The sequence below is a fragment of the Triticum urartu genome, chromosome 2A, assembly GCF_056163025.1.
Source record: "Triticum urartu cultivar PI428250 chromosome 2A, HENAU_Tu73, whole genome shotgun sequence".
In the NCBI taxonomy this organism is placed as follows: Eukaryota; Viridiplantae; Streptophyta; class Magnoliopsida; order Poales; family Poaceae; genus Triticum; species Triticum urartu.
The window spans coordinates 50,992,608-51,009,623 of NC_141874.1; the positions used below are offsets into that span (position 1 = coordinate 50,992,608).

General features: G+C 41.3%; 1 protein-coding gene across 6 annotated transcripts; it reads right to left on the minus strand.

Moving 5' to 3' along the window:
• Nucleotides 1-9,952: 9,952 nt before the first annotated feature.
• LOC125535479 (uncharacterized) lies at nt 9,953-16,074 on the minus strand. Of its 6 annotated transcripts, none has more exons than XR_007294682.2 (9): nt 15,835-16,074; nt 15,627-15,747; nt 12,941-13,062; nt 12,666-12,852; nt 12,341-12,424; nt 12,187-12,252; nt 11,404-11,560; nt 11,199-11,318; nt 10,648-11,028 (listed from the first exon to the last, which is right to left on the minus strand). XR_007294682.2 is itself a non-coding variant. In XM_048698533.2 (9 exons), exon 3 carries the CDS (start codon nt 15,476-15,478, stop codon nt 14,372-14,374), a length of 1,107 nt encoding a protein of 368 aa, XP_048554490.2. In that variant the 5' UTR covers nt 15,479-15,513; nt 15,627-15,747; nt 15,835-16,074; the 3' UTR covers nt 10,648-11,028; nt 11,199-11,318; nt 11,404-11,560; nt 12,187-12,252; nt 12,341-12,424; nt 12,666-12,852; nt 12,941-14,371. The 6 variants fall into 6 exon arrangements, 3 of the variants coding, with proteins under 3 accessions (XP_087399169.1, XP_048554490.2, XP_048554491.2); XM_048698533.2 differs by having other exon boundaries at nt 12,941-15,513; XM_087543043.1 differs by lacking the exon at nt 10,648-11,028 and adding an exon at nt 9,953-10,589 and having other exon boundaries at nt 12,941-15,513; nt 15,627-16,074.
• Nucleotides 16,075-17,016: the final 942 nt, after the last annotated feature.

Genomic DNA, 17,016 nt, shown 5'->3' on the forward strand with positions numbered 1-17,016 from the left:
TTGATTTAAATGCAGTAACAACTTAACAATGGCCTTGGGCATAAGTTATTTCCGAGGAACAGTAGACCAGGAAGCATCCTTTCTTGCAACTTACAACCCTTTTTTTCTGTTAACCCATAAGATAGAACCACACACCAAAAGTTATAACAACATCCACCTCCAGGTTAGAAATAGCTTCATCCAGAATGTCAGCCCGTCAAGTAGAAGGGTGGAGATGTCGTAGTTTAACACCTATGGCTTTGATTGCAGATCTGAACCCTAGAGCATCTGAGCATTTGAGAAGGGCATTTTAACTCTTTCTCTTTTCTGGTATGGGCAGCACACAGAGATCAGGCAGCAATTTGAGATGGTTGTTCCATGGCTGGTACAGATCATCCCCTTTCCTTATCTTCTCTTTGATATTCTCATTTTCACATTTCTGCTTGTTTGCTGGTTTATTTTCTTTTCAAAAAATTCGGTGGTCAATGGCAGGTTTGGCCTCAATCATGAAGAGTTGAAGACCAATCCTTCCAGTGCAGATTTATTTTTCTTTTTAAGCTTACGGCCGTGTTGATGGATCATATAGAAGGTTCAGTGTGAAGTTTTTAAATTTGTTCAGCACAAGTGTGCATCCATACGCACACATACATAGTTCATAGCGTTTCTTTATTGTGTTATTGTTACCATTTACTTACCAACCAGTGTTGGTTTACTCTCATAATTGACCCAACACATTACCTTCAATTTGCATATACAACAAAACACTTTTATTAGTCTATGATTCCCTAATATTCAGATTTATTCATCCCCATAAGGATAAGTTAAGTATTGTCCATTGCATCGAGAGGATTCATCAAACCATGACTCTCTGTTTTTGGTTTCGTAGTTTCTGTATCTGACATCCATGAATTGTATTATTTGACATCCACTCACTCAAACTAATTATATATGTTTGATATATCACTTTATTAATGATTTACTGGATCTTCGATTGTTGGTGTACCTAATTTTTTAATATTGTGATTTTGGCCAATTACCATTCCTGTTTGGTCTGTGTTTGATTAAACTCCATTCCCCATATACTTTTGTTTATTTAGGCTGCATACTCTTTTGTTTATTTTGTACATGGACAGGGATGGGGGTTTAAGCTGCAAAATATAAACTCAACAGTGAGTTATCAGTTCGGTTTTCTGTATTTCATTTCATATATGTTTGAGTGCCAATGATGATATGGTTCAGGGAGACAATTTAACCCTTTTCTTTTCTTGATCAAGTTTTTAGGCTTCAATTGGTCTACACAGTTTATTTAAATCACAAACCTGACATTCTTTGGAGTAGCCAACTGTGTATCTCTGAATCGCCAAGTGGCGGTTCATTGTAGCAATCGGCGCAGCAGAGACAAAATATGATAAAGATAGTTTGCTTGCCAGCTCTATGTTGGCAGTGGAGGTGCTGTTGGAGAACAAAGCCCTACAGGCAACATAGGTGGTGCTTTTTATAAGTTAAGCTGAGCTGTTCAAGCCGTTATTCTGTATGTATCTTCCATAAGAACACGGCAAATTAATAATTGATTATGTTGATCCAGGAAATATGATTTTATCTTAGTTGCCTATGTATATTCCTTGAATCTTTAACTAAATATCCACTCTTCCTATTTAACCATCAAAATATTACGATGTTGTGTCCTTTTATTCAACTATACGCATCCACGACAATTCCGACAGCACCATGCATGAGTTACTTTCCTTTTTTAGTTGCTAATAATCTACTCTGGACCATGCATTTTAAATTCCAATGAATGTCTAACAGAAGATCCTGCCTTTAATTCACAGTAGACATAATCCATTGTCAATCACTTAAATCTGTCCAAACATAAAAAAAAACTATCACGCTATGAGTCCATTGGTTGGGAACTTGGGATATACTAATTTGCCGTGCACTTTCTTATGCTCCGAAGTCAAATCATACAACAAACTTATACGTTTGTTCACAAAGTCTCTACCAACTTCGACAGCTAGAAAATGTTCCTGGAATTGGTATTCGACGGCTTTGAGATATGCAAGAATCAGGGGGGGTATCTTCCTGAATTACCCCTGTTCAATGCATCATATTATACTCTTTTTTCCTTTATGAGTTTACTTCACAAGTTCTCATTAAGGTTTTTAATGAGGTAATATCAACACAAGACCATATGTCATAATTTTTGTTTTCCCCATCGGTTTTTTTAAGAAAGTATATACGACATATTTATTGTCCTCTAAACTCTACGGATTTTCTCGTATTGAGTTAAAAGAGACAATAATCATTATATGTTGCATCATTTTCTTCTTATTTTCCCACAGGGTTTGAAGGAGTTTTATGCAACATATCAAACACTATACTCATATTTTTCCCACATGGTTTTTGGAGGAGTCTCTTTCAAGATGATGATGATACCTGGACAAACATGGATTAGGGGGAGTGTTAAGATTAATTACAATAGGAATTAAGGGATTAATCCCTTCTTGACAATCGGTGTGCAGTTGCGCTTTGCAACGGACGCATCTCTCTTCTCTAATCGATGCATCTCTGGCAAGCGTTGCGTCTGTTGGGATGATATAAATAGTCCTTGTAACTATCAATCAAAGGAGACAATCATTTGCTTTCACTTGATTACTGACAATTCGCACCGAATAAATTTGAAATCGATTCACTAATAATGAGGTTGTTAATTGATACGTCTCCAATGTATCTATAATTTTTGATTGCTCCATGCTATACTATCTACTGTTTTGGACTATATTGGACTTTATTTTCCACTTTTATATTATTTTGGGACTAACCTATTAACCGGAGGCCCAGCCCAGAATTGCTGTTTTTTTGCCTATTTCAGTGTTTCGAAGAAACGGAATATCAAACGGAGTCCAAACGGAATGAAACCTTCGGGAACGTGATTTTCTCACCGAACGTGATCCAGGAGACTTGGACCCTACGCCAAGGCATCAGAGAGGCGGTCACGAGGGTGGGGGCGCGCCCCCCTGCCTCGTGGGCCCCTCGGAGCTCCACCGACGTACTTCTTCCTCCTATATATACCTACGTACCCCCAAACGAACAGAGAAGGAGCCAAAAACCTAATTCCACCGCCGCAACTTTCTGTATCCATGAGATCCCATCTTGGGGCCTGTTCCGGAGCTCCGCCGGAGAGGGCCGTCATCACGGAGGGCTTATACATCATCATAGCTTCTCCGATGAAGTGTGAGTAGTTTACCTCAGACCTTCGGGTCCATAGTTAGTAGCTAGATGACTTCTTCTCTCTTTTTGGATCTCAATACAAGTTCTCCCCTTCTTTTGTGGAGATCTATTCGATGTAATCTTCTTTTTGCGGTGTGTTTGTTGAGACCGATGAATTGTGGGTTTATGATCAAGTCTATCTATGAATAATATTTGAATCTTCTCTGAATTCTTTTATGTATGATTAGTTATCTTTGTAAGTCTCTTCGAATTATCCGTTTGGTTTGGCCAACTAGATTGGTAGTTCTTGCCATGGGAGAAGTGCTTAGCTTCGGGTTCGATCTTGCGGTGTCCTTTTCCAGTGACAGAAGGGGCAGCAAGGCACGTATTGCATCGTTGCCATCGAGGATAACAAGATGGGGTTTATTTCATCTTGCATGAATTTATCTCTCTACATCATGTCATCTTGCTTAAAGCGTTACTCTGTTTTTAACTTAATACTCTAGATGCATGCTGGATAGCGGTCGATGAGTGAAGTAATAGTAGTAGATGCAGAATCGTTTCGGTCTACTTGTCACGGACGTGATGCCTATATACATGATCATGTCTAGATATTCTCATAACTATACTCAATTCTGTCAATTACTCAACAGTAATTTGTTCACCCACTGTAGAATACTTATACTCTTGAGAGAAGCCACTAGTGAAACCTATGGCCCCCCGGGTCTATTCTCATCATATCAATCTCCATCACTTTAATCTTGCTTTTCTTTTTACTTTGCCTTTTACTTTTCACTTTGCATCTTTATACCAAAAATACCAAAAATATTATATCTATCAGATCTCACTCTCGTAAGTGACCGTGAAGGGATTGACAACCCCTAATCGCGTTGGTTGCGAGTAGCTATCGTTTTGTGCAGGTACGAGGGACTTGAGCGTGGCCTCCTACTGGATTGATACCTTGGTTTTCAAAAATTGAGAGAAATACTTACGTTACTCTGCTGCATCATCCCTTCCTTTTCGGGGAAAACCAACGCAAGCTCAAGAGGTAGCATTAGTTAAGCCTAAATATAATTAGAAGTAGCTATTTTTAATAAGGATGACAATTAATTAATTAGGCAAAAAAACATTTTTTTGAAAACTCAAAACAGTTTCTGAAAAACAAGTTTTTAAAAAGCATGAACATTTTTAAAAATTATGAATAATTTTATCAAAACTTACACATTTTTTGAATTTGCAAAATTTTAAACATGAACTTTTTAAAATCTGTGAACCTGAAACGATATTTTTTTAATTTCAGAACAAATACGGAAAATAGGAACATTTTTTGAATCTCTAGAACATTTTTGAATTTGTGAATAAAATTTAAAAATGAGATATTTTTTGAATTTGTGAACAAATTTTGAATCATGAACATTTCTTTAATGGGAGAACAAATTTTATAAATGGGATCGTTTGTTTTGAAGTTCCTGAACAATTTTTTAGTTTGTGAACAAATTTTAAAATGCGACGATTTTTTGACATTCAAACGTTTTAGAATTTTCAAACATTTTTTCAAAAGATGCGAACAAAATTTGAAATTCTATACTTTTTTTGGAATTTCTGAACAAAAGTTAAAAATAGGAACATTCTCTAAAAAAGTGAACATAACTTGAAAAATGCGAACATTTTTAAAATTTCAGAACATTTGTTGAAATATAAAAAATAAATTGTAAAAGATAGAAACATGAAAGGAATGAAAAAAGGAAAGAGAATAAAAAAGAAAAGAGAAAAAACAAAAAAGGGAAGGAAAAGAAAAAATGAAACCCAGTTCAGGAACCTCCTAGAAGGCTCCTAAAACCGAAAAAACCCGGCTAGAGACACACCATAGAAGGTTCCAAAAACGGGATTGCTGAAACGCTAAACAGACCGGCCCACGCCTCGAACGCTGGGTCGATCATCCAAACAAAATCCAGAGACAACCATCTGCAACAGATATGCAAATTTATTTGGTTTTCAACCTCATCCACAAACACATTACCCTTTCCCTTGCTTAAAACAACCACTTATGAATGGGACACCAAACTTAACTGCAATTCACAACCCCAATTGTTCAATGGCACCATCATGGATCAGCTAGAGATAGTTTTACAGACTGATGCCTTCTACATGTTGTGGCCCTTTAGCAACTACCACACGCAGGAGCAAACTTTAACTGAATTTACATGTACTGAACACCCAAAGTTAACTGAATACCACACAAGTCAGCTACATTATATAAACCGGTACAAGCACCGAGTAGTTCCATGTTATCATCAAGCAGCTCACATAAGGCCCGTAGTGTCATCACATGGGATAACACACAAATAAATATACTAAGCGCAGAGTGATGACAAGGTGAGCTACCAATAAAAACAATCCTGGAAGAATGCCTGGCCAAGCAATGCACCCGTTCCAAATAAAACTGCTCCCAACATACCAAACATGCTCCTGAGAAAAGTAATTGGCCATCCACATTGAGCATGGTTTCCGAGGAAACAGTTTACACCAATGTTGAACTTTACTGTTTGTGGTAAAACCAATTGTAGCATGTACAAACAGAGACACAATTTCTGTTAAAACCAACTATATCGTGTACAAAGAGAGACACTAATGAGTTCGCTAAGATTTTTCTGTACATTTACCAACCGCTACTACTAGCGGCAGTTCAGCTTCAGATGACTTAGGTAGCCTCCATCATACAATGCCCTTTGCAAATCACACAGTAACCTTGGATAACCTTTCATGACCATCTGAACAAAAAATTGGAGATCACGCCTTGACTAATGCTTCGAGTTGTTCCAGATGAGCCTGAGAAGTACTCTTATATCGTATTCATAGAAGACAATTTCTTGATATGTACATGTAGATCTATACAATCTACGATTATTATCAAAACCCTAAAATGTATTGAAGTACTAAAATGTGAATGTTCATGTGCAACAATGTGCGTTTTCATGTTCAACTCTAAGATCATCAGACCTAGGGAAAAAAGTTTTTCCCTACTATCCATTACAACTTCATTTTTTTCTCATGTATATATTTGAAAAATCCTATCCTTCTATTGTAAACATAGACGGGCGCGGCGACGCGCGCCGGCAAAGATCTAGTTATTTTTTGAAAAGGGAATTACCCTGGCCTTTGCATCACATTATGCACACATCATTTTATTAAACGTAGATAAAGTTACTCAAACTAATGAGGGCACAGATTCATCCCACCCCTCGTTTCAAGGATCGAGCGAGATAAAATAAATAATATTCATACTAAACTTCTATATTTCCTTAATTATAATTCGTTGACAACCAATGATCTTACTAGTATATTTCTTCTTTTTTCTTAGTTAGCATATATATCCACCTAACAACATTAACACATATTAGGATATGGTGTTTATGTAGTAAATTTCTAATGTTTATTATTGAGAATTGAAAATACTTTTTACTAAAATTGTATTTATAGCAAACCTTATTTTTTTTCTTAAATAAAAACAATATGGTGTGTCTTTGTGGATTAATATACTACATTTCCATTATGTAAATATAGGGGTTGTTGATATCCTTAAATATCTTAGTTGCAGATTCAGATGCATATTTGTCTAACAAAAACATCTTTAAATACTTTTCTAGTGTATTCTTACGTAAGAAAATTAGAATTATAGACTATATAAGGTGTTTGCATTGGTTTTGACACCAGGCAAGTAGCAAGGTTGCTTTACCCTATTTTGAGAAGCCTATGAGTGGCCTGACATCGACACATGTCCTTCCTAGAATGGGGGGACACTGGTATAGCGTCTCTATTGTCTTTTTCTTGAATATGCGACTCTATCGTCTTGTTCCCTCCTTAGAGGTGTCGTCTCATGATCTTGGTAACTCCAGCTGGTAGTCGGGGTGTTGACCGAGGACCACGTCGATGGTGTTGCTTTCGATCGGCATGGTGTGGCAGGGACGGTCGCCTGGCTCAATATTTTTCTTTCTTGGCGGCTGGTTTCTAGGTCTCATTCGTGGTCTGGTGAGCACATCGTCGTCCGACGGTCGGCACCCTTCTAGCTAGGGCAAGAGAGCGGGGGTCTCTTCGGCGATGGGCAAATGGTTCCACGAGGAAGTCTGCCTTTGTGTGAAGCTAACAATGGGTTCGTTCTTCTGGTGTGTTGTCTATCATTGCCCTCAAGTATGCTTATGTCCTCTTGTCTAATAAAACAGGGACCTGGGGCTAGCTCCATATTTCTCCTCGTCTTAACGCCTGCACACACATGTTGTGCAATCGAGAATTCTACTGGGAGGTGAATTTGTTTACTCCAAGGTCGACGTACACAAGGTCGTGAAAGACATGAATGTCGAGCCAAGTTGCACCCATGAGCAAATTGTGTTGCTGGTTGAGGACGCAAAAGAGGTGCACCACGACAACATTGAGGGAAGCACCTCATCGTAGAGTTCATGTAGGATGGTATGTGCTTCGAACACCTCCAGGAGCGCCCATGAGATGTAAATGCCGGCGAACCACTAAACTAAGGTTGCACCAGCTCAATGAGATTAGAACATTAACTAAATGACTCGATTTCCCTTAAAGAATTAAACCAGGTCGCTCGAATCCTCACCGGAAATTTCGGCAGCATAACGCGTCGCAACATACACAATGGCGCTACAAAATTGCTCCGCACGACCATCCCTTCTACATTTTTTTGCGTGTTTCACATGGAACAAAGGACCACCGCCGACTTCCATCTACATGCACAACGAGTCAACGACCCTATAATAAGATACAGTAATTTTGTTTTCGCCAATCCGGGCGTTGGCAAACCAAAATATTGCCACAATATAAGATCAAAACAAATGATCCCATCAACTGCAGCGCACAACCAAAAATTGGCAAATTCGATGACTACACTAAAACATCACATTTTTTCTCATCAAACACCGAGATTTCCTATATACTCTAACACAAAGAAAAGAACTGGACATTCGCTAATAAGTTGATCTCATGATACATCACCTCCTATTATAAAAGAATGAACTGAACAGTTGGTAATAATGTTTTATTTCTTTATTACCCAGGAAGCAAAACCTAAGATCAAGTGGGAACATTGCATGAATAGCAAGTAAAACGGGCCCAAAAGATGTGTATGTATATTCCCTCTCTTATGGGAGTCTCTACTGTAGAGTCGACTGGATAGAGTTTTCAGCCAAACAACAACAACAATAGTATAGCATCAGAGAAAAGTTCAGTGTAAAGTCAAACAGCTGCACTAGTATAGCATCAGCAACACTAGCAGCAGCAGAAGGAGTAACAGCTGCACTAGTATAGCATCAGCAACACTAGCAGCAGCAGTGACATACAGCAGCAGAAGGAGTAACTTATAGCAGTAGGAAACACACCTAACTATAACGTCAACAACAGAGTATAGCATCAACAACAATAGTTCGACGGCAGAAGCGGTAGTCTTAAAACAAATTCAGATATTGCTTAGGTCACTTATAGCAGTAGCAGCAGGAAACACACATAACTATACAGTTCCTCATCTACTTACTGTGATCGAAAACTTGTTTACTATTAAAACAAATACTAGTTACACTGAAATACATAGCGTAAGTCGCCAATAAACATCAAAAAAAGTACATCTCTGGCAAATTGCTTTAGCTATTTCTGTAAACCGGTTAATAGGTTCCCCATTAGTGGATCCCCCTTACAATAAATGTATAGGTAAACAAACATGTAATCCATCCTCAGCAGGAACATACCTCAATCCATATCCCGCTAGGTAGCTAGTCGTTGTCTGACGAATTCATCTCTGCCTGGCTGCATGTCCCCTAATTAACTACGGAGTAGAACCATGTATTACATCACAAGGAAGAAAACTCATCAGTTTGAGTAGTGCCATATATCCCAAGATTTTTGTCTTTGAAGAGTGAATGTTAGATCGAGAAAAAGGGTGCACTCTTACTGCGAGATGGCAAATCAAACCCACAAGCTCTGCTGACCACGACATGACATGGGTGATCAGTGTTGCTGCAGGCAAGGTGCATCATCGGAGCGGCATGGAACAACTTTGGGTCTCCATGTATGCATGCGTTGTAGATGAGGCAAGGTGAGGAGCAGATGGAGAGGAAGGGGGGCGCGGGGAGGAGGGAGACTGGATTGAGATAAATAGAGAGAGAGGAGGGCAGGCGAGAAACGCGCGGAGACGTTGGATGGGAGGTGGATCCGCGTGACGTGATGGGGAGGCCGATGGATGGCAGGCGGCAGGAACGAGAGGGAGGGAGTAATAGAGCGCCTGGTTTCGAGGAAGAGAATAAGACTCCAGAAGATGATCACCTTCCAGATTGCATTTGCCGAGGCACATAAAGGAACTCCTTGGAAGAAAGCTCGGTTAGGCCCTGCAAACAATATCCCATTTTGTAGGGCAGTGCCCTCCAGCAACTTCAGAGCCCTTCCAAAGGAAGGCCCTGCAAATCTTGCCGATTTTCTTGAACACAAGAGAATCAGGTTGCAGATTGCAATGCAGGTTAGGACAGACTGGACCAACACAAGATGACCACTCTGCGTTAACATTGCAGACCGCCACGATGCAAGACGCGACCTTATGATGTCCAATAATAATCTTTGAAGGTCCTCTTTACTTGCCCTTTTGCAGTTCAGTGAGTGAGCCTACGGCCGAGCATATTGCAACAGAATGTGGCTAGATAATCATCACATACGATGGGGGAGCTTGAACTTTTGGATAAATTACAACTCAGTCCAGAAGCCCCTTTAAGGATTTCCAACAAAGAGTTCACGACCTGAACATCCACCGGGGAAGCCCACACAAAAAGGATCACATGGAAACATGGTGAAAAGACCACAAAAATCTGCCTTAGAGATCACCCAGTCAATTTAGAAATGTGTGTTTAAGCTGCGAGGCTTGTTGCTGCAATTCAACGAAACTTTGTCGCTGCTTCATCTATGAAATTTAAAGAACTGACCACATGGTGTATGATAGGGCATTTCAAGCGAATGGCTTATCCACTGCAACAACTGTCCTTTGTCAACAATATAGACAATGGCACCAGTTAAGATTATACGAGTGAATGCATTTTCTTTTCTCAGCAATCAAACAAGGAAATCCACAACTCTCCATCTACAATGGCACCAGTTGATACATATGGACATGCTCAAAGTCAGAATGCAAATAGACATTCAGGTTCAACTAATAGCCAACCAGCCAACGTCTCTCTTTTGTTTACTTATTAAGTCGACCACACAATACAATACAATCCAAACTTTAGCACGACAAGACCAACACCGACCTTCAACGAAAAATAAACAGAGAAATATGATCCTCCTTTTTTGGAGCAGAGCGTTTCCTTCCTCAGATATGCAAACAAGGCAGGCGCCCTTCCTTCCTTCTGCACAGAAAAATGCAAAATCGGGGTCTGATACATCATATAATAATACATACACCCGGCAGTAGAAATCTCTCTGCATACGCAGAAAGAAAGAAAGAATCTGCATCCAACCTTTGCATCGTCAAAACTAATTAAGCTCAGCTTTTTGTGATCAAGCAACAACACTCAGGGAAATCCAAGAAAACAGCCCCCAAACTGACGGTGGCATTGGCACTAGCTAGCATGTAAAAACACACAGTACAATGTTCAATAGACAGCAAACTAAACTGCTCGCAGAAGCAGGCGCAGCCCAGGCCCCAGGCAGTGTGATCAAATTGGCTTCAACGATGGGGCTTTGGCACAGCGAGCACTGACCTCCAGCTAGAAACAAGGCACTCACGGCTCAAGCCGTGTGCGCCCCAGCAAGCAGGCGCGAGGCTTAATCAGGCTCGATCTGGGCCTGTTGGAAGTACATAATTGTGAGCAACCATGTCTGTTGAGCTAGTAGTATCTCTAGAGTTTTCCTAAGCACATGTACTTTCACCAACAGTAGCTACTTCTAAGTCACAATCATGTGAACTGATGATGAAGAAACAACGGTGTGAAGTTTGAATAGCTCAAGAAACGTACATGATTTAGGAGTCCACTGCTAGCAACTTTGACCCCTTACCCCTTTCATCTCAGCTTCACATATGCCATTTATTTAAAATTGGGCTATTTAAATGCTTTCTTCTCCCAGTTCAGTCCATACTGCAGAAGCATAAAAGTTGGTTATTCTGTTATAACTGATATAAGATATCTCTCCAGCGCATTCTTATGTTCAAAGTTGACCCACCCATAATAACTTATATCCACCCGACATATCATATAAGATATCTTCTTCTGCTGCAGCGCCCTGCTTGAGGCGCTTGGCAAGACCACAGCCTGTAGGAGAAAATGACTGTCGTCATGCTTTTCTGTCATGTCCGGTAAGTTCCACGGATGTATACTCCCTGAGGAATGCAATGTGGGTGGAAATAAAACAAGCAAAAAATGATCAGTCTACTGCACAAGCAATGTAATGCATTGGAGGAATGCAGGAAAGATTAGAGTAGAGTAGCTCTTATTAAAGTAGCTTAGCTAGCATACAGCGGTCTGCATTTTACTTCAGCTGTCCTACTTATGATGTGATTCGGCTCCAAGAAAGAAAGTGGCCGTGTAGTCAAAATTAAATGCGACTACTAAAAGGAAGAAGAGACCAACAACAGCGAAAGACCTCTCTATACATGTACTACACAAAGCACATAGATCACTGCTGCCTTGGTTCTGACCCAAGAACTGTTCAGTCACTCACTACTTGGGCAATACAACACAACTAGAGATGCCCAACAAGTCTTCCATCCTACACTGTTTTTGGTTCACCATTAACTATCTACAAAACTCGAGCTTCCAGGTTGAGACTCCAATCAACGCCCATGAAAAACAGCACAGACCCATTCGATTTGTGGACCAACATAACACAGGCCAAAGTAGACCAACGTCCAAATCCTTCATACTACTACTCCTACTGACAAATCAAAACAATTAAACACTACAGACGGCCCTGCTGGTCTTAAGTCGTGGCATCATTGAGACTTACTTCCAGGTATACAAAACTTCATACTGGGCGAACCACGGCTACTTTCTTAGTCCTTGAGTTGTTGATCTACAAAGGAAAGCAACATCAGATAGCTGCCAACACTACATGATGTTTGACTGGAATACATAGTAGACAAGTCAGAGTCAGTACTTACAGTTCCACCACCAGTTAGCCAAGCTTCACATGTAAATAGTTGAGCAGCAAGTAAATCCTCGACATTGATCACCATCTTGATTCACTGTTCAATGATCAGAACAAAATCGATTTTACTTGTATTCAGTAGTGATTGGCACATAAAAATAGAAAATGAACTGATGGAAACTGAAAACTGTGTGTCTCTATTATATTCCGTACAGGAGACTAGAAACTTTGAACAGTGACTGAAAACTGTAATAGCTCAAAAAATGGAAGTAAGTAATCTTCTTAGCTCAGAACTGAAAAAAATAATGAATAGGACGTCACTGGATGCACCTACTTACCGCAGCAATTCAAGTCTGAGCAACGCCACGAGGGGACAGGCTTCAGAATTACCACCTAGCTCCAGGCTGCAATTCTGCTAGGCAATTTGTCATTTTGCTTCTTCTTGCAGTACTACACAGTGTATGGCTTGGAGGCATATTGGGCGAACCGCAGCTACTTGTTTCTCGTTGTCCATGAGTGGTTCATCTACAAAACAAAGCAGCATCATGACTAAGACTAGCTACCAACAGTTGCTGAAACACATAACAGATCAGTCTCAGAGCGAGGAACTTACAGCGCAATCACTTATTAGGCAAGTTCATATTGAGCAGCAAGTGAATCCCTCACATTAATCAACATCCTGATTCACTAACTGTTGACTGATCGAACAAATTGCTTTACTTGTATTGGGTAGTCCTGGGAACATAGAAAAAGAGATCACACAATTGATTCAACACTATGTCTCTGTTCAACACAGGAGACTAGAAAGATGGGACACTAAAAACTGTTATAGCTACAATATAGGAAATAAGTAATCTTCTCATAGCTCAAAACTGAAAAACGATGAATAGCTTGCAATAACGCATCTTAGTGAAACCAAGTAAGAGAAATAAAAGTTGAGTTGCATTGTGGCTTTTGATGGATGTGCGGTCTGCATCAGAAACTACGCCCGGACCACCGAACCATGGAATTTCATCCGAGGTTAAAATCCTACAGAGGAAAAAACACGCACGCACACATGGCTAGCCCTGAGCTGCTGTAGTTTAAGTGTTTAACTAGCAGCAGAGCAAACACCTGGCCTGTGTAGCAGCCAATGAAATTTTCTGGTACCATCAGTTGCTGTGTGCCTTTCATGTTCGCCAGTTAAGTTAGTTGCCCAGCAGCAGAATAGCAAGTATATATACCCTATTTTCTTCCTCATCATGTATATAATATAGGTCAGATCATTCAGTGCATAGTTGTTGTACACTCCCTCCGTCCCAAAATAAGTGTCTCAAACTTAGTACAACTTTGCACTAAAGGTAGTACAAAGTTGAGACACTTATTTTGGGACGGAGGGGTACAAAACAAGTACTCCCTCCATTCAGAAATAACTGACGTGGTTTTAGTTCCAGTTTGAACTAAAACCACACTACTTGCTTCCCAACAGAGGCAATACACTGTGGTTCAGGAATTTGAATCATTTAAATTACTAGAGCGCTACATATCAAAACAGAGGAGCCCCAAGCTTATCTAAAAGAACAACTCTGAACCATCGTCCCATCATAGACACAAGAACATATATCTTTAATTCTTTTCATGGTTTTGCCTCGGTGGTTCTACCCACTCAGATAGAAAAGACACGATTTTTTGAACCCCAAATCAATAGGTTTTGTGGAAGCATGCATGTGCAGAAAAATATACTCCCTCCATTCCAAAATAAGTGTAGATATAGAAGATAAAATCACATGTACAAACATAGCTGCTCTGCCAAATAGGCTTGGTAGTAAACAACCATAGGTTTAGAGATGCAAATATACAAGCTACATACTACTAACATGGTTTAGAGATGCAAACATAACTGTGCTTTCAAGAACAGTTATGCAAAAATAATCACTCATGTTCCACAAAAATGCCAAGAGAAGTGGACTTCTTTTTTATTTCTCTTTATAGTGCCCACATATAATAATACATAGCGTACATTACTCTCGGACATGGTTTGCATAAAACATGTCAACAAATAGCTCTACATCCAGAAGACTACAGGAGAAACTGTCTGGAAATGCTTAGACACTACATAGGAGTTAGTGTGGTGGCGCGTGGTTTGCAGTTGTCCCCTACGATCATACTTAAGACCAAAGGTGCTCATGTGGAGCACACAGCCATCACGGTCACCAAAGGCGCACTTAAACTCCACTCCCTCGCGTAGCACAGACTCCACAAGGCAAAAGCTGCCATCGCCCATGTAGGCGAGACTGGGCCTCGCAAATGCCAGCCGCCTCTCCGGGTCCTTGTGGAACAGTTTCTCCTTGATCACCTTCCACTCCGGCTCCACCGCACTTGTGCTGCTGCGGGAGGCGACTTCACAGGAGCAGATGTACCCGTCCTTGTGAAGCCCGACCCATGCGTCTAGCCCGTCGTCGTAGTAGGCTTGCCCTTGGAATGGCAGAGCCCAATCCCCATGCAACCTCCACTCGGAAGTCCTGGTGTCGAAGGAGAAGGTGCCCTTCGGAAGATGATGATAGCGAATGTCGTGCGCGGACATGAATATGGTGTGCCCGTCCGGGTGCAGCGCGTAAGAGGTGATTACGTCATCCATGGCGAACGGTGGCGGCGAGGGCACGCTTTTCCAGGACCACCTCATGGTTGGGCTGGGCCAAGGCTCGTCCTTGTCCATTGGTGCCCACGACATGGCCTTGAAAGAGTGCTTCTCGTGGACATGGCGATGCGTCAACGCGTACAGCATGCCGCCGGCGGCCACGGTGAAGGTGGTCGTGTCGATGAGTCGAACCGGTGGGCAGGGGCCCATGGTGAGCCCGGCCGTCTCGGTGTCGAACACGAGGGTGGGAGTGTGCGGGCAGCATGGGTTGGTGGTGATGAAGATGTCACTGCCCATGGTGGCGAAGTCCATGTGAAGACGTTTTACCGGTGCGACCAACCGGAGAGCAGCAGGGTCGGGGAACCCATGGTGCAGGTCGGTGGTGGTGTCCTGCAAGGCGTCGACGTCGATCTTGCGGATGCTGAAGCCCTTATGCCAATCACCCAGCACCAGGTAGAGGTGCTTCTTTGGCACACCACGCGGCCTTTTGCCAGTGCGGGCGACGTCGAGGTGCGAGTGCTGACGCTTAGACATGTTTTCTCCAATCGATCTTCCGGCTCTAACTGGATCTAAAGATTGATTTTTTTGATTCTGATGATGATTACGAGGTTGCCAGTACAGGAGAAGAAATCTATAGACAAACGGAAGTGCGAGGAGATGGCAATGGGAATCCAGATCTAACCTGGCGATAAAATGAGAGGTTTTCGAATCCCTCATATTTATGAAGTGAGAGGCTCAGCCGACTCCCAGCTGGGCTCGGATTGCAGACCCCGAGACGGAGCAGAACCACCATGACGAACTCCCTAGAAGAGAGCCAGGGGGGAACTAGGGTTGGGGGAGGGGAGCCGAATCAGGAGTTAAACCGGGATTGAAAAGGAAAAAGGGGTCACCGCCGTGGTCGCTGGAGGAGTCGCCGCCGCGCTCGTGCTCCACTCCCGTGGAAAATCTGCAGTTGTCCGACCGCCCGTGTGGCTAGAAGGCAGTGGAGACGCGCCGCCCCTCTCGTGGTCGCCGAGATCGTGGCCGCGCCGCCCCTCCCGTGGTCGACGAGATCTTGGTGTGGCCGGCGGCGCTCCGCCCCTCCTCTGCCCCCTCCATTTTTTTTGGAGCCTTGCCTCCACTAATTCTGCGCGCGGCAGTGCGGCTCGGCCCATTCCGAGGGACAGCTTAGGCGCACACATGGTCCCGTTCTGGGATTGAGCCTGTTTTTTTGTTTTCTTTTGACAGATTAAAATAAATTCGCTCAAAAAACTTCTCTAAAAAAAGTACATAGTAAAAGATATTCATGAATTTCACTCAAAAAAGATATTCATAAATTTTGTCGAAACTTCACGGATTGAAAATGTTCATGCATTTTCAATAGCTTCCATGAATTTCCAAAAAATACTCTAAATTTTAAATAAACTCAAGAAATTCTAAAATAGTAATCATAAAAAACTTCACTGAGTTGTTAAAAAATGTGTACACAATTTTTTTTAAAAGTACTTGTTTTTATTTTATATTAAAAAATTCTCACGAATTTTTAAAACAATACATGTTAGTTCTTATGCCTGTCCCCCGCTATTCCTTGCTCTATGTATGGATTTTTTTTATTAAAACACAGTACAAACACATACGCGGGTCTTGAGATTGACGAAATCAGCACAAACGCCTCACCATCAAGGGAAATGTGGTTTGATCCCTGGTAGGATAGGGGTACAATCACCCTCCTAATCATTCAACTACATATTGATTCTTGTAGGGAATAATATTTTGCCGTGATATTCTAAGCGTTTCTATTATGGAATTTCTATTCTTCGCTCCTAGCAAAGAATACTATACTAGTCTTCTCGTGCAAACCACATACCAGTTGTTGTGTTTGCCGGCCCAGTTCTGCTTCGTCCCATCCCACATCTTGTTGTCGATTTTCACGCTACAGCGGTTTTACTGTGTTTCTTCAAACTAGTAAAGTGTAGTTGCAATGCACGTTGATATTAGACAATATATGACATTAGGTAGGATAGTTGATATTAGGCAGTATATTAATTGCATGTAAATATTATGTAGGATATTATTTGCATATTAATTATGTG